The sequence below is a fragment of the Chelonus insularis genome, unplaced genomic scaffold (genome assembly GCF_013357705.1).
Source record: "Chelonus insularis isolate UGA/USDA-ARS -01 unplaced genomic scaffold, ASM1335770v1 contig_3_pilon, whole genome shotgun sequence".
Taxonomy (NCBI): Eukaryota; Metazoa; Arthropoda; class Insecta; order Hymenoptera; family Braconidae; genus Chelonus; species Chelonus insularis.
The window spans coordinates 2,201,533-2,221,724 of NW_023276556.1; the positions used below are offsets into that span (position 1 = coordinate 2,201,533).

The 20,192-nt window shown below is 31.7% G+C and overlaps 6 protein-coding genes across 10 annotated transcripts in view; 3 read left to right on the plus strand and 3 right to left on the minus strand.

Moving 5' to 3' along the window:
• Rnb (R and B) overlaps window positions 1-20,192 on the minus strand; it is an 80,976-nt gene that overhangs the window by 2,366 nt on the left and 58,418 nt on the right. The window contains exons 2-4 of the mRNA XM_035085917.1: window positions 1,471-1,617; window positions 844-1,364; window positions 539-759 (exon numbers count right to left, since the gene is read on the minus strand). Of these exons, the coding sequence (XP_034941808.1) occupies window positions 539-759; window positions 844-1,098 (476 nt within the window). The 5' untranslated portion in view covers window positions 1,099-1,364; window positions 1,471-1,617. The remainder of the gene's footprint in view (window positions 1-538; window positions 760-843; window positions 1,365-1,470; window positions 1,618-20,192) is intronic.
• LOC118068478 (active breakpoint cluster region-related protein) lies at window positions 1,607-5,765 on the plus strand. The gene is made up of 4 exons (XM_035085912.1): window positions 1,607-2,202; window positions 2,287-4,826; window positions 4,944-5,115; window positions 5,198-5,765. Exons 1-4 carry the CDS (start codon window positions 2,089-2,091, stop codon window positions 5,621-5,623), a joined length of 3,252 nt encoding a protein of 1,083 aa, XP_034941803.1. The 5' UTR covers window positions 1,607-2,088; the 3' UTR covers window positions 5,624-5,765.
• On the minus strand, window positions 6,739-10,476 carry Tbh (Tyramine beta hydroxylase). Its single transcript, XM_035085918.1, has 11 exons — window positions 10,338-10,476; window positions 9,840-10,058; window positions 9,280-9,592; window positions 9,048-9,201; window positions 8,827-8,979; window positions 8,478-8,731; window positions 8,238-8,391; window positions 7,891-8,154; window positions 7,572-7,802; window positions 7,181-7,484; window positions 6,739-7,111 (listed from the first exon to the last, which is right to left on the minus strand). Exons 3-11 carry the CDS (start codon window positions 9,399-9,401, stop codon window positions 6,954-6,956), a joined length of 1,794 nt encoding a protein of 597 aa, XP_034941809.1. The 5' UTR covers window positions 9,402-9,592; window positions 9,840-10,058; window positions 10,338-10,476; the 3' UTR covers window positions 6,739-6,953.
• lama (lamina ancestor) lies at window positions 10,558-14,456 on the plus strand. 2 transcript variants are annotated; one of them, XM_035085919.1, is made up of 5 exons: window positions 10,558-10,737; window positions 11,757-12,075; window positions 12,155-12,814; window positions 13,234-13,513; window positions 13,577-14,456. In XM_035085919.1, exons 2-5 carry the CDS (start codon window positions 11,966-11,968, stop codon window positions 14,258-14,260), a joined length of 1,734 nt encoding a protein of 577 aa, XP_034941810.1. In that variant the 5' UTR covers window positions 10,558-10,737; window positions 11,757-11,965; the 3' UTR covers window positions 14,261-14,456. The 2 variants fall into 2 exon arrangements, with proteins under 2 accessions (XP_034941810.1, XP_034941811.1); XM_035085920.1 differs by having other exon boundaries at window positions 10,559-10,737; window positions 12,173-12,814.
• Window positions 14,319-16,392, minus strand: LOC118068483 (tRNA (cytosine(72)-C(5))-methyltransferase NSUN6). Its single transcript, XM_035085921.1, has 3 exons — window positions 16,027-16,392; window positions 14,836-15,816; window positions 14,319-14,771 (listed from the first exon to the last, which is right to left on the minus strand). The coding sequence occupies exons 1-3, from the start codon at window positions 16,138-16,140 to the stop codon at window positions 14,484-14,486; spliced, it is 1,383 nt and encodes a 460-aa protein (XP_034941812.1). The 5' UTR covers window positions 16,141-16,392; the 3' UTR covers window positions 14,319-14,483.
• Arf79F (ADP-ribosylation factor 1) lies at window positions 16,330-19,554 on the plus strand. Of its 4 annotated transcripts, none has more exons than XM_035085928.1 (6): window positions 16,338-16,466; window positions 16,565-16,683; window positions 17,266-17,438; window positions 17,521-17,630; window positions 17,712-17,837; window positions 17,945-19,554. In XM_035085928.1, the coding sequence occupies exons 3-6, from the start codon at window positions 17,291-17,293 to the stop codon at window positions 18,107-18,109; spliced, it is 549 nt and encodes a 182-aa protein (XP_034941819.1). In that variant the 5' UTR covers window positions 16,338-16,466; window positions 16,565-16,683; window positions 17,266-17,290; the 3' UTR covers window positions 18,110-19,554. The 4 variants fall into 4 exon arrangements, with proteins under 4 accessions (XP_034941820.1, XP_034941819.1, XP_034941817.1 ...); XM_035085926.1 differs by having other exon boundaries at window positions 16,348-16,466; window positions 16,532-16,683; XM_035085927.1 differs by having other exon boundaries at window positions 16,388-16,466; window positions 16,513-16,683.

Genomic DNA, 20,192 nt, shown 5'->3' on the forward strand with positions numbered 1-20,192 from the left:
TCTAGTGAGTATGAAAAAGTAGTATATTCAACAAATTACATATTTAAAAATTTTATAATTTTTTTTTTTACCCAAAAAAACGTAATCGATTAAATTAAAAGATTCAAGATAAATAATCTATTAGACTATTTCTTATTAATATTATAACGAAATTAATGATTCTAAAAATATCAATCTATGTTAAAAAAAATTAACTTTCATCCAACGATATTTTAAAGGTCATAAAGGCATCACTAGAATGTAACTTGATACTAAGATTATAGGCACACGTGTATGTAGTGAAGATATTGAGTCATTGACCTTATCAATGATATTTATGTTACTATAGCATGATTTGTTATGGATTTACTTTCTCAAGAGAACCTGTTAATGTTTTGTAATTAATCGTTTCATGAAATAAAAAAGCATTTTCTAAAAATATCAATAGATGGACATATTTTTTTAGAAATTTTATAATTAAGTGAAATTTAGTAATTTAATGATACGAATCGGTTTTCGAAACATACTAGAATTTGATAAGAATTTTTAACTCATTTACCTTACAGCTCGTACAGCCATCAAAAGTGTTGAGCTACTTGTAGAGTCTATGATAATACCATTTAATACATTTATAACTCCAGCTTCACAAAAAATTGTTGCATGACGTTCAGATTGAACTAAGTTGCTAATAAGTCGGCACGCTCTGCAATGAAGTGTTCCATTGGAATTGATGTTTTTAATAATCCAGATCACATTGTGAGCTAGTTTCGAATCCCGAACCTGTTAACATATTTATTTTTGAAAATTAATCTCTAATAGTTAATTAATAATGAGAAAAAAAAAATATTATAATAAAAAAAAAACCTCTTCTCGGATGCTGGATTCAAGAAATGCATTAGCTAAAATACTAAGAGTTATATCAAGAATCCGAGCATTTTGATATTTTAATAATTTGATTAAAATATCTAATCCTTTTCCTTTACAAAAATCGTCAAAAATTTTGGGATCATTTTTGACAGTATTAAGACAGGCAATAATGTCGTGTTTGGAGCGAGAAGAAACATGATCAGACAGTTCTTCAATAACAGAAGATCTTAATTTTCGATCGTGTAAAGACATGGTTGTGGCAGGTTGTCATCAGATTCCAGATACTCTCTATGTACCTAGATTGATTGACAACCTGCTAAAATTGCATTTCAATCCTGCACACATTATATGGACTTATCTTGACTTTTCATCATGCAACAAAGTCATTTATGTCATGGTCCTTTGTATGTGGGCTCATACAACTTCTAAATGTGAGTATACTATACGTATAGATATTTCCCCCTCCTTCGAATTTTTTTCCTTACTATTGAGTTCTTAAATGTCGTATTTTTCAATACCTGCAAGCAAATTAATAGGTAACAAAATCAATAAAATAATTGTTTATGCTCAAAACTACATGGAAAACTAATTTCAGCTCAAAAATGTATAAATATTTATCCATACCTTGATAATAGAATGAAAATGTACTATAGTTACACCAGCTGATTGGTAGGTCGATCACACCGACACACAAGCTCATATTACATGATAGAAGTTACTATTCTCACCATGAGATGTCAGTAAAATTTGTTGGGCAAAGCAGCAAGCAAGCTGTAAGCGAGATAAGACATTTGCAAAGTTAAAGATAATTTAATTAAAGTGCAGGAGAAACCGCCCTTTTTTATACTCATTCGTAATATTTTCATAATAATTATTACGCATATATCAGGTTCCATTTAATTATTAAATGATTGTACTATCATTAATATATTATTTTTTATAAATAACTCAAGTGATTACATGGTTATAATCAGTTTATGAATAAACTACGCTCGTACGCACAGTGAAATTATCGTAAATAAAAATACTACGATACATTAATAGTAAGGAGGCGTGTAAAACGTATTTTAAGATTGTATTCTATCTTTAAACTTGACCAAATTTTAATTTAAAAGTGATACACGCTGGTTATTGCATCGATTGATTGGTGATTATCTCATAAATAAAGAATACCCCATAAAGAGAGTTGCCATGCATAAATTGAGCTTGATTGTGCTTTAAAAAATTACTGGGACAAGAGCAATGAGTGTTTTTGGTGACTTTCAGAGAGTCTGGGTCGAAAGATTTCCAGACAGCGCACTTCCTGCCGCTTGGGAGGAAGACGTGAGGGCTAATCTCATCAAACATAAACAAAAAGTAACGGTCTAATAATTTTTTATAATAATGTTTATAATTTATTTTTAGTTTAATTAACGATTATTCATTACGATGATTTTTCAGGTCGCTACACTGAGAGAAGAGCTTGAAAAAGAAGAATTTTATGTAGAATATTTAGAGAGGCTGTTAGCGGATGTTGAACATCATAGGAAGCTTGCAGCTAATTCCAATTCAAGCTCAGTAAATGTTTCCCCCTCTTCTAAGAATGAACAAAGACAAGTTCAAAGGATTTCAGAGACAAACACTGAAGAATGTACAAATTCGCCAACAGCTGAAACAGTTCCTCTTTTACCAGTTAGAAAAGATATCAGTAAGTTTCAAGACAAGTGTGTTTCTGAACTGAGTTCTAGTTTAAATTCTACACGAAGACCTAAAAGTGAAATTCCAAAGAGTCCTGTAAAAACTTTAGATGAAATAAGAAGAAACAGTGATCCGGATATACCTAGTAATTATGTGACAGTAATCGAGGTAACAGGGAGTACAAAAAAAGACAAGAGTCAAGATAAAGAGATAAGTGAAGAGACTCAAAAAGATAAGACGGAAAAAAGAAGTGACGATGCCGAAGATGGTGATGCTGAAGTATCGGAAGAAGAGCCATATTATGATTCAGTTGCTTTAGACCAAACAGGAGAATATGTTTATATTGACGCACGAATTCCAATAATCAATAACGATAGAAACATCAGAAGACCACCATCTCTGCCTGATTCACCGGGGAACCGTAGCAATTATGTTAATATTGATTATTTCATTCAGCATCGAACAGCTGTTGACAGTGAAGATGAAGAAGCGGCTAATTCAGCTCCTCCAATTCTTTTAAGAGCTCTCAGTACTGATAACGAAACCGGAAGCAGTGATGCAGAACCTTTAAGTTTAAGTGAAGGTAGTCTTGAATCACCAACACCAACAACTCCTCGTAGACAACTTAAAGATCATGAAGATGATAGAGTTTCAATGGTCAAGTGTATCATAAATTCAGTGGTAGAAAGTGAAACTGTTTACGTTGAATGCCTTACAGTAATGTTACAGTATATGAAAGCTATTCGTGCAACACTGACTACTTCTCAACCTGTTATTTCCGAAGAAGAGTTTGGTACAATGTTTTATAAAATTCCAGAACTTCATGCTTTGCATCAAAATTTCTTAGACGAACTTAGGGGAAAATTAGACAAATGGGATAGTAAAACGACAATTGGAGAGCAATTCAAAGTTATGGCAAGTAATATTAATCTTTATGGAGCATTTTTACATAATTATGCACGAGCTACAGACACTGTGAGAAGATGCTCAGCTAATTCAGCTCAGTTTGGAGAAATAACGAGGGATATTAGACTGCGAGGAATTCCAAAGGGTCCAGGTCTTTCTTTAGAAGATTTATTACATAAGCCAGTAGCTAGAGTTCAAAAAAATGCTTTGGTGCTTCATGATCTTTTGAAACATACACCTGCAAGCCATGCAGATCATGCTCCTCTATCAGAAGCTTTATCAATGACAAGAATTTTCCTTGATGAGTTTAATATTATCCAAACAAAATCAATGTTTCCAAGTCACGATCGAGCGCAAAGAAGACTCGTTAAAAATTCGTTCATTGTTGAGCTTACTGACGGCCATCGAAAGCTGCGACATTTGTTCTTATTCAACGACGTAATTGCTTGTGCTAAATATAAAGCATCTGGAAGAGATAAATTTACGTTTGAATTAAAATGGTACGTTCCTGTGGCTGAAGCTGTTGTTGTTGAAGATGGAATTGAACCAAGAGAAACTAGTCCAGCAAATGTTGTAGCCTTGAGGTCTCAAGCATGCACGGTCAGGGATCAAATTCTTTGGGAAGAAAGAAACGACGAGAAAAAGAATAGACTCGGAAGGTGTTCAGAGAAGCATAGAAAAAAATTAGCTGAACTTGAAGCTCAACTTGTTTTAGCATCTCCTAATCTATTGTTAAGAGTGTCACATAAGAATCAACATAGAGTGCAAAATAGTTATACGTTCTTCCTGTCAAGTGAATTTGAAAGATCTCAATGGATTGAGGCTGTTGAGGCTCTTCAACAAGGTGGCCAACCTCCAGGGTCTTTCCCACTTTCTATGTATGAACTTCAAGCTTGGGTTACAGCTTGTAGAACTTATTTACAAACAGATATGGGAAGTTATCTACTGAGATCTGGCAGAGATGAGAGTTTGCTACTTGGAGACTTACATCTCACTTTATTAGGTTTAACGCCACCTGGTTTAGATCGACCGGGAGATTTATACATCGTCGTTGAAATTGATAGTTATGGACACTATTTTAAAAGAGCTAAAAGTAGAATTGTGAGAGGTCAAGCACCTACATGGGGGGAGACATTTGTTGTTGAGCTTGAAGGAAGTCAAAATCTCAGAATTTTACTTTACGAAGAATGTGCCGGAAGATCTGTGTTAAGAGGAAAATGTACTCAACGTTTGAGTCGTTCTTGGTTGCAGGCAGATTCCATTGAAAGGTCTTTGAACGTTGGACCAACCAGTTTAGATGTAGGATTCAAATTTGTACCTTCAGAAGTAACTCTCAGAAGAGTTCCTTCAGCTAAACCTCAAGGACTTTTTGGCGCAAAAATTCAACAAGTTTGCAAGTATGTATTTTTATGTTTACTTTATAATATAAAATTTTTAAAAGGGAATAAAATGGAAATGATATTCCCTATAATATTATATCTTATCGAATACTTGATAAAAAATGACTATTTCAGACGAGAAAAACGCGATGTTCCATTTATCATAACAGCTTGCGTGAGGGAGGTAGAGAGACGTGGAATGAGCGAAGTGGGACTCTATCGGGTATCCGGCTCAGCATCTGATGTCACAAAATTGCGAAAGTCTTTTGAAAGCAATTCATACGAAGCTGAACAATTATTGAAAGAGGTCTGTTCATGCTTGACAACTGACTCATGTATTATATTACCAAAATGAATCATACTACAACGAATGATTATTTTTTTTTCAGGTTGACGTACACTCGGTAACCGGAGTTTTAAAACTCTATCTTCGTGAAATGCCTGAAGCTTTATTCACTGATGCACTTTATCCAGCATTCTTGGAGGCCTTCCAGACCGGTGAGCTAGCGCGTAGCATGGCACTTCGTAGGGTCTATGAAAATTTGCCGTCCGTCAACAAGGCGGTGATTGATTTCCTGCTGGCACACTTACGACGGGTCAATAAACATGAAACACAAAATAAAATGTCCTTGCATAACTTAGCGACAGTTTTTGGACCAACACTTTTACGTCCTGGTACAAGCAATTCACGTTCAGATCCAAAAAGTCGAGATCCACTTGCAGCTGGTACCGTAGACGTTATGGCCCAAGCGGGGATACTCTACTGCTTTTTGCAGATGAATATTGCCCCGCGGGAAAACAATCAATCGCTTTAATCTAGTCCTGATAATGAGCAACAAATAATCTTTAATATCGACACTATCGATTTTATTTTATTATATTATCTTTTACTAAGTTGTCAGTAAAATAGCAAATTTATTGGAATGCTTTTAAGAAGTAATCAAATTCTGGTGAATATTAACGTCAAACGTTAAATACATGAGAGGTATTGCTTCGTAAATGCACATTTCTATTGTCAAATATATAATATAAACTTTTTCCTAAATATCTATACGTCCTTGTCGCAGTTGTTTATTCAAAGCTTTGCGCAGGTTAATGCGTATTCATTCATAGAGACTGATAAGCCAGTAATAAAGTTTAAACTAATCTGTTTTAATGGATTTACATTTTTGGACAAATATATATTCTATATAATTCGTATTTTTACACGAAAGACACGCGTGATATCGTGTACTTTATAACTATTTTTTAATGTAGGTATAGTGCCAAAAGAAAAAATAATTGATAAAGTTTTGTTGTAAAATTGATAAAATTCCAGTGAAAAATATTCATCTAGCAGAATATCTCAAAGCCAGATAATGTTTGATTATTCTTAAAAATTGTGGTTTTAATAAATTTTTACGCACAAGGTGACTTAGTAACAGTTTAATTAGATTTAAGATAGGATTAACTGATTAATTAGTGAGATATTGGCCAAAAAAAACAATTGATAAACTTTAGTTCACTTGGTTTTGCGATATTCTGTGCGAAATCAAATAATGTAAAGGAAACTTGATAGAAACAAGTTCACCGTCCACCAAATGACGGGAAAGTGTATTATATTCTATATATATATAGTATTCCTGATGTGAAGAACAAACTTTTATAAGAATACATATAAAACAGCTGCCAGATTTTTTTGTACATTTTTAATAAGCATTAATCCAATGATGTAAAGACAATCGACATACATCCGTGATAATTATTGTTAATGTACACGGTGATGACGATTGTGATATATTACTCATTACATCTTAATAAAAGATACCTTTGGTAAATAAATCTGTGAAACATTTCTATTCAGTTGATAAAAAGTTTAAATGTACTATTAAAAAGCTGTAAATCATCAAAAAAGTATTTATGAATTTAATTTAGCCAACAATTTGTAATGAACGATTTCCATTATACAATCTATTATGTATGACTAGCTATGTTTATTTAGATATGTCAATTTAAAAAAAATTAAAAGTATTTTATCGTGCTGATGATAGTTATTCATAAAACTAATATTTAATTTTCGATTAATAGTCTATTTTAAACTTTTTACTCAACAATCTTAAAGAACAATAATTTACTTTGTCTTTACATATTTAAATATACTATTATTCACATTGAATGATCTAAATTGTTATCATAATTAGACAAATCATGTATATCATGACAATCTCTGGCTGGTGGAGGTAAAGGTAATCGAACTTGAATCGTAGCTATATTATCCCATAGTCCAGGTAAACGAGATCCATCAGAACCATTGCATTGCATTCCTATGAGACATTCAATACTGTCTTAAATGAAACAAATTTGAGGAAAAAATTATTGCATTAAAAATATACCAAGTGGTGCAGCCTGATAAAGATCATGAAGAGCAGTAACTCGAACTTTGGTCCATTCAATATTTTGATAGCTTTTAGAGATGGCATCATCAAAATCTGTTTTCTGATTTTCCCATTCTCTCAAATATCGGAAGTAAGTACGTAAAGCGTCATCACTAATGGCACTTTTACAAACTTCCAAACGAGTGTTGGGGTAATAATGGATATAATTAACACACATTTCATCAGATATAGCAAAGCCACCAAGTGTTACGTTTGATCTATCTTGAGTATTATATGTACAAGTTGTTATCAATGAATCACCCTGTAAATCCGTAAAAGTATTAATCATTCATTATCAATGTACGATCGTGATAATTAAGTAAAATTTTTTATCAGTTTTTGATCTTACTGGTAGAACATGTACAGGTTGAGGAAGTAAACGAATTTCCTGAAAGTGTGTAGAATAATGATTATCATAATTTAACGGAGGTAATTCACGTCCATCTCTAATATGTCTAGTACGAACAGCCGTTCCAGTTAAATGAGTATGTAATTGAGATCCGAATACAAAAATTCCACTCTGAGGTAAACCTACGCCTGTGCATTCAGATATGCAGTGACCAGACAACTCAAATAATTCCTACAATATTATTATTATTAAAAATTCTATCTATTGACTAAGTAATTAATCATCTACAAGTAAATAGAACATTCTAGGACATAATTACTTGATGAGGAGGAATTGCCATCTTATCAATGTACTCAAGGCCTAATTCTATGACGCCAGCGTCGTATTTTCTCAAAGTTTCTGTAAGATAAAATTCTATTCCTGAGGAGTCAATGGCACCTTTTATACGTTCTGGATTATTGTAATGAACTTCAAGCATCACATAAGGATTAAAGGATTCTCCACCAACTGATAGACCAGCTTCTTTTGGATAAATGAAAGCATCTGCACCCATTGCCCAGGCTGCCAATACTTTTTTACAAATCTACAAAATAATAAAAAAACAATAACTATTATATGCACTATTAGTATTTTAAAACAATAGTCAATAAAACTTTTTCAACATACTTGCGTTGCTTGAGGACGATCAGGAGCAGTACAAGGACCATTATAAAGTGGAATTATGGCATTAGCAGGACCTGCACAATGAAAAACTTCCATATGATGAACTAAATGCTCATTTCCTTTTTGAATTACAGGGCCAAATTGAAGAATATGATGTCTATAAAATATAATATAAACATTTATTCATTAGTAATATTAATAATGATTAACATGTTCTCATAAATATTATCAATTGAAACATACTTTCGTTTTAAAGCTTTCGGCAGTTTTTCGACTCTACACCAATAAGTAGTTTCTTCGTCAGGAACATTGACATGATCAGCAAGAAGATCATGTTTCCATGTATCAGATGGAAATTTAGGTTTCTCATGAACTACAAGTCTCAACAGTTCAGTTCTTGACATTCCAGAAGCGGTCGCATCATTGATAATATTGAGTCCTTTTAGAGATGAAAGCGGACCCCGTCCTTTTGCCCAAACAATGTGGGTGGTACCTCTCTAAATCGTATCACACTGATGTAGTATCAAGTTAAATCATAACAATAATGAGGACATAATAATCTCTTGTTTGATATTTTGAGCCTTATACTAACTTCGATAACATAATCTTGTTCGTCACACGTGTCAAATTTACGAGTAAACGCGAATTTAGTTACATTTCCAACTCCAGATCGTTTCCATACAAATTCTTTACAATCTTGTTGTAAATCAATTTCAATAATTCCTTTTTCATTCGCTTGAGCATCCTGAAAATTTTTTTAATTACAAGAATTTCCCGTTATTATCCATTTAACTGTAAATCGAATATACATACATGAAAGTGTACGTTTAGATGCCAATCAATCCAAAGCACACAATAATCGCTAGGCTTGGCTTCTCCACGGTCTGAAAATCCCACAGCAAACCAAGAATGATCTTCTGATACATAATGAACTTCTATTTCTACGGTTTCTTTAGTTGGTTCCACTCTAAATTTATCGTTAAGTCATTATCATATTTATTTATGCTTACTTATGTTTCAGAGAAAGTTTGAGAAAATCTAATACCTCCAATAAAAAGTAGCTTGAGATCCCAGAGCTACAGAATGAACTGGAAATCCGAGGTGATGACCATTTTGGTATGCTAAACTCAAGCTTATGCCGAATAGAATAATAATCAAGGTTTTCATCACTGTGTCTAATCAAGCTTTTGATCCCTTTCAAGTTAACAGATTCCTCTCGAGATGAGAACTGACATTTTTGCCGCCCTGAAGAATTTGTAAAACACCGCAAGGTGCAAAGCGCACGCTTCAAAACTTGCTGAGCACGCGCGAATGTCTTCCCTTACTTAACTTTCTCCATGTGGATCATCAGCTTTCATCTGCAAATAAGAAAGAATATACAACCAGGTCACATTCTATTGAAATATTTGAATTAATTCCAATGATGATTTGGTTGGTTGATAAATTAAATTTCAATAAATAATACAAAAAAAGGAAAAATATTGACTTATTAAATATTTGCTTTCCGGGTTTTAAATAAAGAAAATTAAATAAATGATAATTCATTGGGAGATATGAGAATATGCGGTAAATTAAAAATTGATATGAAATTCTTTAGAGACCTACCACAAAAAATTAGTAAAAAAGATGTGAAGAATTCTAGTGTGGTATGATAATAAAAGGGTGAGCTTCTCATCGTCTTCATTGTTTGATGAAAGGGCATCTCCCAATAAAGAAGCAATCAAGAAATTCCTAAACGTGCTAGCATACTTGGCATTTTTTCCTTCATCAAAGCCAGAAGTAATAACATCACTTGAAAAAGTTAATATATATTATTTACTTCAACTAAAACAGCACAAATAAGTCTCGATTAATTTTAATTGAAACGCATGTACTTTGATCGTTTTATTCCCTTTCTTATTCATATCTTTTTCTCTCTTCTCCCTTTTATATAAATATATTTATATATATATATATTCATTTATGGTCAATGTATTTCATGACAAAGTAAAATTAATCCCTCCCTTCTAGACTCTTGTTACTTTCTGTTGAATTGACTAGACACAATGTCGATGGACAAGTTTAGAAATAAAATCCAACAGAGGAAGCCGATAGACAAAATACCTGGATTTGAATAATAAAAACGCCCTAGTAGTTTGATCTTTGGTTGAGTTACTAACTCGAGTATTTCAATACATAACTCGATACAGACTTCCCTCTCCCTATTTTTCATTTGCTCACTGTCTTACTTTGGAGCAGAGACAGCAGGGTCTAGTCTTCTTGCTCGCACTGGGATCATGGGTAGGCGACGAACGGCAAGTCCACACAAGCCTACAGTCTATCGTAGTACGTCAGTGAGACAGAACCAGAGACAGTCATCACATCGTACACGCTTGGACTTCAGTGTCGGAGCAACTGGTCCATTGCGATCCCACGGTCAGCAATTCTAAGTTTTGAGGAATGTAATCTCTATGTACATCTCTTCGTTATTTCCTAAATGTAAAAGGGACTATCATCAAAAGATGTAAGTTTTTGTTTTATATTTTTTAATTTTAAAATTCTAGTTTACTCAACTTCCTTTTTTTCAACTCAATGATTTTGTTTTATTTGAAACAATTTATTTTTGTAAAAAATTTTACTCTTATAATAATATATGTAAAAATATCATAATTTGAAGTAATTAATAGGATATTAAAAACTGAAGTAGTGAAATATGATCGGATTAAACGATTACTAGATCTTTAAGCAAGAGACCACGAGGTCATGGTAGGGCGCCGCCGTTGTCGTCAGAAATACGCGCCATTAATTTGTGTAATGATAAAGATTTTAAGCGGCTGTATAAACGTCAGAAATGAATCACAAATTATTATCACCTACAAATGACACGTGTATTTCAATATATTATTTTTTCATATATATTTTTATCATTTTTATACCTTAATTATTTTTAACACGAAATAAATGTTAATTCTAACAATAAAATTATTAAACCAAAACTATTGTTAATACAAAAAGAATCTACTGAAAATTAAACTAAAATTTTGAAACTTTCTAAATTCTTAACTTTATGACATTTTCAAAGAAATGCAATAAAACTACGGGCACCGACTTAACGCCCAAATTTCTCAACTTTCCACGTTGGAACCTTTGTCCTACCATCAACCATAGTACCTAATGCACACCATTTCAAATCAATTGTTATGGCTTTAGAAAACAGAATATTGCAACGCTCAAGATTGCTACAAATTGCAAAATATGATGAAAATACTCAAAGGAATATTATACTAAGTTTGCTAGGTTGTCAAGCAGATTAATTAACAACTAATTATATACGCAATTTGTTACTTGTTAGACTAGATTGCAAAACTGGCATCAAGATCATCGTTACCACCTTATAATTAATAATCACGACATTGAATTAAATCATACCAATAGTTAAATCAATTTGCTACTGGCTGATAGCTTTCAACTTATATAATCAATAATGATTAATTATTTATTAATTTTTTATGATTAAAAAATGTTGTATTAAATTTTTTCCAGAGAGTCAAGCTGTGAATTATACTGGAAATAAATTGGCAGTAGTCTGCATCGTTAATAGCGGACCAGAGTTTGGAGAAAAAAATCTGTAATCGATGGGTTGAGAACGTCCCGAATGTCTTTGCCATTGTTTATATTGACTGATAAATTTTGGATGAAACTGAGAGATCCGTAGAAAGATTATCAACGACGTAGCTTACAGATGAGACAAAATGTTGAAGGTTGTAGGAGCCTCGTGGCTACAAACCCGCGTTTCCACTTACATTCTTGTTGCTGTTGCTCTGCTTGGCATTGGTGCTATTATTCTCAGTGAATTTGGAGGGTGAGTGTTTTTTAGTCTGCCAAGCATGTTAACATTAATATCTTTATTATAGAAGTTATAATATCAATTACAACTATAGATTTATTTATTTATTTAGAGTAAATAATGATGGAACTTACTCAGCAACAGTCACATGGAATCATAATAAAATATATCGTATTGAATTTTGGGGTCAAGGAAACGACTTAGAATCTCTTCCTAAAGGTGCAGCAAGAGCTTATTATAAGACCAGAATTCATGAGACTGGTTGGTCTTTGGTAGAAATCGAAACATCACCAATGTATCCTGATACAGTTCAAGCTTATTCAGCAGGAATGCTTGAAGGTAGCTTGACTTGGCAACTGATCCATCATCATTGGTTTAACACAATAGGCATTGTTTGCACTGGAGATTTGGAATCCACCTGTGATAAAATTCGTCAACGTCTTTTAGAGAATTATGAAACATTAAAGACTAAAGCGAGACTTCTGGAAACAGAAGATCCATTTTGGCATATCATTCATCTATTTTATGTGCAATTAGAGGGCCTAGAAGAAGGCTGGAGGTTTGCTGTTCGGCGTAGTAGAAAATCGTTTGACATTCCAAAAGCAGATTTTCTTTGGCTAGCAATGGCATCTGATTTACCTAATTTTGGAGTAGATCATGATGATATTAAAGGGAAAATTTTTCTTAAAAATGTCACTAATGAAGATACTGATGCTGAATCATTTTTTGCTATTGTACACAATACTGTTGCACCGTAAGTATTTTTTCAAAATAATTATATTTATTAAATTAATCAATTAATCTTAAAATTGATTTTAATAAAATAATCATTTATTTGTCTTGCTGAATTTTCACAAGGAATGGATGACTTCTGGTACTGAGATAAGCTATCTATAGTTGCATGCATAAACATGTAAAATAAATATTTTGGCTAAATAATGATACATATGAAATATCCTAAGTAACAATTCCATCAAACATTATGTATTAAAACAATATTTTTTTTGAACTCGTATTATTGAAATAATGATAATGAACAGTAAATAGAATACAAATTTTTGATTTGATAAATCAATTAATATTTGCCAAATTAAAATCTTTTGCCATCGGTATTTTAATTTTAACTATAATTATTTAAAAATAAAAATTAATATAATCTACAATTTTATTTAGATATAGAAAAATGCTGAGACTTCTAAAAAAGTATACATTTGGTTATCACGAGACCGGAGCAAAAAATTCAAAACGTCTGGCAACTCGATCAGTTTCAATCTCATCCTACCCTGGAGCTTTATCATCGCAGGATGAATATTATATCCTTTATCGAGAAAACAATAAAGATCTGATGATTTTAGCTGGTACGTCTCTCAATCTACAAGAAGCCAATAATATGGATAATTCGAACAATAGTGAACGTGAAGATACGGCATCCAATACAAAAAACCTTGAACTTGTAAGTATATCAAGTAAAATAAAATTATTATTTATTCAATTAAGTTGCTATTTGATATTGTAGGATATCGCAATGACTCCAGCCAAGATAATGGCAGCGAACTGGCTGTCATCTGATGCTCACACCTGGTCACGTTTATTGGCAAGACGAGAAGATCCAGGAAACCCTTGGAAGCCTTTTCAATGGGTCATTGTTCGACCAAACAATCTGTCTGTGTGGCTTGTTGAACAACACCCGACTGCTACTCATGTTGTAGAGTACACAGACAGGTTGAAAGAAGAAGGTTATTTGTTTTGTGATGGAAACTCATTGTTGGTAACTTCAGAGGAGAATGAAGGGTTGATTAAAGTCAAACAACGTGGTGAATTCGATAAAACGATGGTAAATACTTCAGAGATTGATGATCAATTGGATATGCAGGAGAAGAGCCATGAAGGAATATTATCACCTAAAAATCGATCTAGTAGTTCTCATTCAAAACTGTTATATGATTTACCAAGTTTAAAACAAGTCATGACTTTCAGAGGAGATTTTGAAGAAGTACCAGTAGCAATGGGAGTTATTGATTCAAAAATTGCTTTAGTAAATAATAATGGATTACAACAATTTGATGCTACATGTGGACCTGCTTGGTCTGAAGAAAAAGCTGTTTTTCAATGGTCTGAATCTTTTCCGAACATTCCTCATATTGGTCAACCTGATAAATTTGATTTTGAAAGCATGACTCCTTTGTGGATTTGGTTTTAATATTTAGACAACTGATAAATACATTTTATTGGCATAATATTTTTTAAATCAAATCGATTTTCTATGTAAACGCATAATTTTTTACCCTCAGAATAATTAGTTTATTTATGTACTATTATGAACTATATTGACTCATAAGTGAGCTACGTGTAGACAATCTTTTTTTTTATGAAATAAAATATGAAAATTAAAAAAATATATAAAAAATTTTTTTTATTTACCTTTAAGGGTGTTTTTTAGTGAATAAACTAATGAAAAATCCCACTGTATCACTTTCGAGGCCAAATCGGAGTAAACAGCTTGCTTTTTCTTCTGGTAAATCATCGATGCAGTACCCTTGCGATATTGGAAAACAATCAAGACCGAGAGAATTCAATTTTTTTCTTGCAGAAATTAATTGAAGACCTGGATATTTCTTTAACGCCCAAGCCACAATTCCTTCATTCTCCGATATTGTTATTGTACATGTTGAGTAAACAAGAAATCCTCCAGGTTCCAAAAGTTCGATTGCCTATTATTGTAATATCCATTTATTAGAAGTACTTTATTTTAATAGAAATCATATAGAAACTTACAGCAGCAAAAAGTTTCCTTTGTAGCGAAGTAAAAGATCGAAGTTCATTTAAACTTATTTTATTAAAAAGCTGAGGTCGTTTTCCTAAAACACTGCAGGGTCCATCTAATAGAATCCTTTTAAAAGTTTCTTTTTGAAACGGAGGTCCATCCATTAAATTTGTAGAAGAATTTTTTTCTAAATCAGCAGCTTTAGTAGCATCATAACAAAATATTTTTATATTTTTACAGCCAAAAGTGTCACAGTTGTTTTGAAGTTTGGTAATTTTCGATTTAATTTTATCCATTGCTATAATGATTCCCTCATTTTTCATCAAAGCAGAAAGATGAGTCGTTTTGTTTCCTGGAGCAGCACACATATCAAGAACTATTTCTCCAGGTTGAGGATCGAGTATTCGGGAACAAATTATTGAAGGTAAATTTTGAAGAAGTCCAGATCCTTCTAATAAAGATTCGTTGCCTAATTGAGGAAGTCCTGATGTTGTTTCGTTCATTAAAACAGCAATTCCCTTACATTTATTATCTTCAAAAAATATTTCATTACGACTTTTTTGTAGAATCCCATAACCGAGAAAAACTTTTTCATTATTCTCATATTTTTTTGCAAAACCTTTTTTACATCGGCCATAAACATCTGCGAATACTTCGACTTTATCTCCAACTTTTGCTCCAGAAGTGAGACCCATAACTCCTGGAGCAAATATATGAGATCCTCTGAGAACAGCTGCTCCACATGACTCATCCACAATGATTTGATGCAATTGTTCAGATGTATTCGATAACTTATCTTTAGCAAGGTCTTCTCGATTGGCAACAACAATTAATTCTGGCAAACTAGGATAAGTTGATATTTTTGGCAAACATTCAATTTTGTTTTTTAAATGACTTATTACTGCATCAGGATTACTGAGTAAAGTATTTACTCTAATTGTAGTAATTTTTGGTGTTTCACGTAGCCATTTCAATAATTTGTCCAATTTCATCTATAAATAAATGATCAATATTTATTATTATCCAATTGGAGCAAATGAAATATTCTCAGTCAAAATTGATTATTATTTCCAATAATTTTAGATGAAAATAGCCTGAATATTTTCAATAAATTTTTTTTGTTGGCCTTGTAATTATTAAATTATAAAATTGTAAATTTTTTCAAAAAAATATCAAAAAAATAACCATACATATGTAACTACCTTAATGTCAATGTCATTTAAATAATGATTAGAAACTCTTATTTTGCTTAAATCATTTTTCAATTCTGCTTCTATTGCTTCTTTGTGTCGAAAAAAAGATTGTTCATTATTCATAACTATTATTATTGTTATTGTTTAAGTATTGTTTACAACGTAAATAAAAATCTAACCGGAAGTTGAACCGGCTTAGTACAGTTGCGCTATCGTGGAATAATAAGGAATTGAAATTTACGCTCTGCCGGTAGCTTGAAGAAGCCGTGAAACTTTTTAACCCGTCACGTGACCACGATCAACCAATGGAAAGCTATATGAGTCGCCCTATACGTGGCATGAAGCATGAATCCTTTCTACATCCGCCATTTTATCATACGGGACATTTCGGGAGTGTTGGTTTTATGTTTTATCATTTCTCGTGTAAAAATAATCATTTTTAGTGCAAAGTAAGTAAATATAGTGTTGAATATTGATAGCATAGATTCATTTAAGTTAGTAACCAATAAAACAGGTCACAATAAACGTATTTTACTTGGACAAACAGCGTAAATTGGACATTATTCAGCCTCCCGAGAGAGACGTAGGTCGAAGGTGACAGACAACTACCCTCGACAGATTGACAAGACACGCTGGAACTTTTTAGTCAATAATTTACATAAGAAAGTACGTACCTACCAATGTAACTTTGAACATTTATTTATGATTATTATAATGTTTCTTCATTTATTTTCTTTATGTTTTTCCGGAAGTGAAAAATGATTCATGGTTTCTCTCTGATGGCTTAGTTTCCGTTGATGCATGCACGCTTGCCCTATTGGTACCACCAACACCCCGATATGCCTTGACAAAATTAATGATTACTAAACCACATTCAATTATTTTTCGACTAATTAACTAGCACATTACGTACGTTAAACAGTTAGATTGTTCAATTATATTCTAAAAACTTTGTTAAAGAATAAACAGAATGAATTTATAGCCACGCTATTACTTCCTACGTGGTCGTGTGTTCGCGAATTGCTACCAGGTTTTATCATGATGATGTAAACTCTTGAGTATTTATATTTTACGAATGTTAACTTAATAAGAGAACTTCAAACTCGTATTGTATTGTGTCATAAAACTAATTGGCACATATCCAGTACCTTATATTATTGTTTATAATTAATTTAGCTTTCAATGTTGAAAGATTCGAGTAATATATGGCAATGTTATTTATTTTTATTATTTTCTTTTGTGTTTTAGGTATTTATATAGTTAATTATCAACCATGGGGAATATGTTTGCAACGTTATTTAAAGGCCTGTTTGGCAAAAAAGAAATGAGAATTTTGATGGTCGGTCTTGATGCAGCCGGTAAAACTACAATCCTTTATAAATTAAAATTAGGGGAAATTGTAACAACGATTCCTACTATAGGTATAGTGAAATTTAACTATATAAAATCGGAGTATTTTTATTAGTCAATTGTACTAACGATTTTTATTTTTTTTTCTTATAGGATTCAATGTAGAGACTGTTGAGTATAAAAATATTAGTTTTACTGTTTGGGATGTTGGTGGCCAAGATAAAATCAGACCTCTGTGGCGGCACTATTTCCAAAATACACAAGTATGTAATCGATATTTTTAATCAATAATAATATAACTAACACAACAAGTTAATTAAAATATTTTTATCACCATTATTTAGGGATTAATATTTGTGGTGGACAGTAATGACAGAGAACGTATTGGTGAAGCACGTGAAGAATTAATGCGAATGTTGGCTGAAGATGAACTGAGAGATGCAGTACTGTTGATATTCGCTAATAAACAAGTCAGTATCAATAGCTGATGTGTAGTTATTACGATATTATTGTTCGTTTAATTTAAATATTTACTATGTACTTTGACGTGAAATATATGTGTTTATGTTTCCTGTAGGATTTGCCAAATGCCATGAATGCGGCAGAAATAACAGATAAATTGGGCCTACACTCGTTACGCAATCGAAACTGGTATATCCAAGCCACGTGTGCCACGAGCGGAGATGGTTTGTACGAAGGTCTTGACTGGTTATCCAATCAACTAAAGAATGCAAATCGTTAATCAAGAGTGACTATTTTGTCAACATTAAGTTGCTATTATTATCATCGTCAACAAAAAAACATAATAAACACAAAACCATCATTTAAAAAATTGATAAATCGACCGAAACAATATTAACATCAACAAGAAATTACTATAATAACACGAATCAACGGCGAACACCTGCCCTCGTGAGAGTACAAAATGCCGCAAGAAGGATTGACGCGTTTTCAAACAAACAACTTTTTTATTTTTTCATTCAGGGGTGGGAGAGGGCAAATAAATGCTAATGATTTTAAGATAGATAGGCTCGAGATAGTTCATAATAGCAAGCAGGTGACAGGAAGGTATGTGAGAGCGTGTGATCGGCTCTAGATTTTTTAAGTTTAAACATGGATTGACGTTCTCACTAGAATTATTTGCCCTGTGCAAATCTATTATATTAATTCTATTATTATTGTATTAATTAATTATTATAATTATTATTATTATTAATATTATTATTATTATAATTATTATACTAGAATTATAGTTACACTTTTTACACAGATATACCACAACATCAAGTGTGGAGAATATAAAGTGAAAAAGTTGGATATTCTTAAAAAAAAAATATAAACTAAATCATTGTATTAAAATAATTGCCAAGTACACACAAATGATATAAACAGAAATAATAATAATAATGTTGTAATTGATTTTAATTGGCTTCTCGAGTGTTCGTTAACCGTGAATTTGTAAGTGAAACAAAAGTGAAAGAATGAAAGACTTTAGAAATTTTTCTTATGTGACAATTTAATAAACGCTAAATAAAATAACAGTGTTTTAGAAAAGAATATAAAAATAAAAAAAAATCGATCTAGATAGTCGCACACGTCGGTATCATTATTTCACATGTGCTTGATTACTTGATAATGTAACTTCATTTCTTGTACATTACATTATAAATCTTGAAACATAATGGAAAAAATGAACATTTAATTGATAGAAAAAGGAATATATAAAGAGAGTGTGCCGTCTTGTCCAATGCATTGCATTTGTTTGTAATGCTATTCTCCCTCCCCAATGAATCCCTCCCGCCTCACAATCTCACCAAACACATAATTATGTCCTGCTTATTAACGCACTGCAATTAATTAAAAATTTTTAATAATACACTTTAATAAGAGAGATAAAATATTATAAAAATCCTTGGAGTGGTGCAACAAGCTCAGAGCTGTTTTGAAATTATCAAATTAATTAAATATAAGTAATGAATAATTATTATTTTTCTTTTTTACCATTATTATCATTTTTATTATTATTATTATTATTATTATTATTATTATTATTACTATTACTATAACTAGAATTTTTGTATGTTTTGCAGAAACGCGATCGATGTAGACGAATAGTAGGTCAATTTACTCTCATACTCGAGATAATAAGAATGAAATAAATAAAAAGAATAATAAAAAAAAAAGAGATAAAGTCGTTTGGTGTAGAAAATAAACGTTAACATTCCGAAACTAAAGTGAATTTGTCAGTGGAAATTTGATCACAATTACAGGCATGGTTTGTGAACAAAATATCCAATGAAATCACTAATTATTAATAATAAATTAATACTAAGTAAAAATTTATAGATATAATAATAATAAAACAGATTAAAATACACTTTTTTAAATCATAGATGAGGGAAGCTGGGAAACGCAGTGCTTAATATTTTTTTCTTTCCCTCGAAGGCTACGCTTTACTGGGTCTTCTAATAGTAATTATTATGAACTATATACGGAGTGCGTTTTCGTCTGAAAGTGCTGAATGTGTTTTTACAATACATAATCCTTTCGATAAACAAATAAGAATGACAAGAATTAATTATATATAGTATATTATATATATACATACGTATATGTAGAATATATATATATATATGTGTGTATGTATATAAATATAAATAGAAATATAAAGAAAACGTTTCCATGATACATTCATTAAATACGCCTTCATCGTCATTGTGAACAGAAAAAATAATTAAAAAAAATTAATAAATCATATAATTATGTATGAATGTTCAATCATTTGTGAAATATATTGTAACTGAGCTTTACATAGTGCATTATTT

What these genes read in the sequence shown, in the direction of transcription:
- Arf79F (XM_035085929.1), top strand. Translation starts at nt 17,291, where the DNA reads ATGGGGAATATGTTTGCAACGTTATTTAAAGGCCTGTTTGGCAAAAAA. An exon ending in AACAACGATTCCTACTATAG is followed by an intron (nt 17,439 to 17,520) that starts GTATAGTGAAAT and finishes TTTTTCTTATAG; the next exon opens with GATTCAATGTAGAGACTGTT. An exon ending in ACTATTTCCAAAATACACAA is followed by an intron (nt 17,631 to 17,711) that starts GTATGTAATCGA and finishes ACCATTATTTAG; the next exon opens with GGATTAATATTTGTGGTGGA.
- lama (XM_035085919.1), top strand. Translation starts at nt 11,966, where the DNA reads ATGTTGAAGGTTGTAGGAGCCTCGTGGCTACAAACCCGCGTTTCCACT. An exon ending in ATTCTCAGTGAATTTGGAGG is followed by an intron (nt 12,076 to 12,154) that starts GTGAGTGTTTTT and finishes TTACAACTATAG; the next exon opens with ATTTATTTATTTATTTAGAG. An exon ending in GTACACAATACTGTTGCACC is followed by an intron (nt 12,815 to 13,233) that starts GTAAGTATTTTT and finishes AATTTTATTTAG; the next exon opens with ATATAGAAAAATGCTGAGAC.
- LOC118068483 (XM_035085921.1), bottom strand. Translation starts at nt 16,140, where the DNA reads ATGAATAATGAACAATCTTTTTTTCGACACAAAGAAGCAATAGAAGCA. An exon ending in TAAATGACATTGACATTAAG is followed by an intron (nt 15,817 to 16,026) that starts GTAGTTACATAT and finishes ATTTATTTATAG; the next exon opens with ATGAAATTGGACAAATTATT. An exon ending in AAAGGAAACTTTTTGCTGCT is followed by an intron (nt 14,772 to 14,835) that starts GTAAGTTTCTAT and finishes TTACAATAATAG; the next exon opens with GCAATCGAACTTTTGGAACC.
- LOC118068478 (XM_035085912.1), top strand. Translation starts at nt 2,089, where the DNA reads ATGAGTGTTTTTGGTGACTTTCAGAGAGTCTGGGTCGAAAGATTTCCA. An exon ending in TCATCAAACATAAACAAAAA is followed by an intron (nt 2,203 to 2,286) that starts GTAACGGTCTAA and finishes ATGATTTTTCAG; the next exon opens with GTCGCTACACTGAGAGAAGA. An exon ending in AAAATTCAACAAGTTTGCAA is followed by an intron (nt 4,827 to 4,943) that starts GTATGTATTTTT and finishes TGACTATTTCAG; the next exon opens with ACGAGAAAAACGCGATGTTC.
- Tbh (XM_035085918.1), bottom strand. Translation starts at nt 9,401, where the DNA reads ATGAAAACCTTGATTATTATTCTATTCGGCATAAGCTTGAGTTTAGCA. An exon ending in ATCTAAACGTACACTTTCAT is followed by an intron (nt 8,980 to 9,047) that starts GTATGTATATTC and finishes AAAAATTTTCAG; the next exon opens with GATGCTCAAGCGAATGAAAA. An exon ending in AACCTGTACATGTTCTACCA is followed by an intron (nt 7,485 to 7,571) that starts GTAAGATCAAAA and finishes ACGGATTTACAG; the next exon opens with GGTGATTCATTGATAACAAC.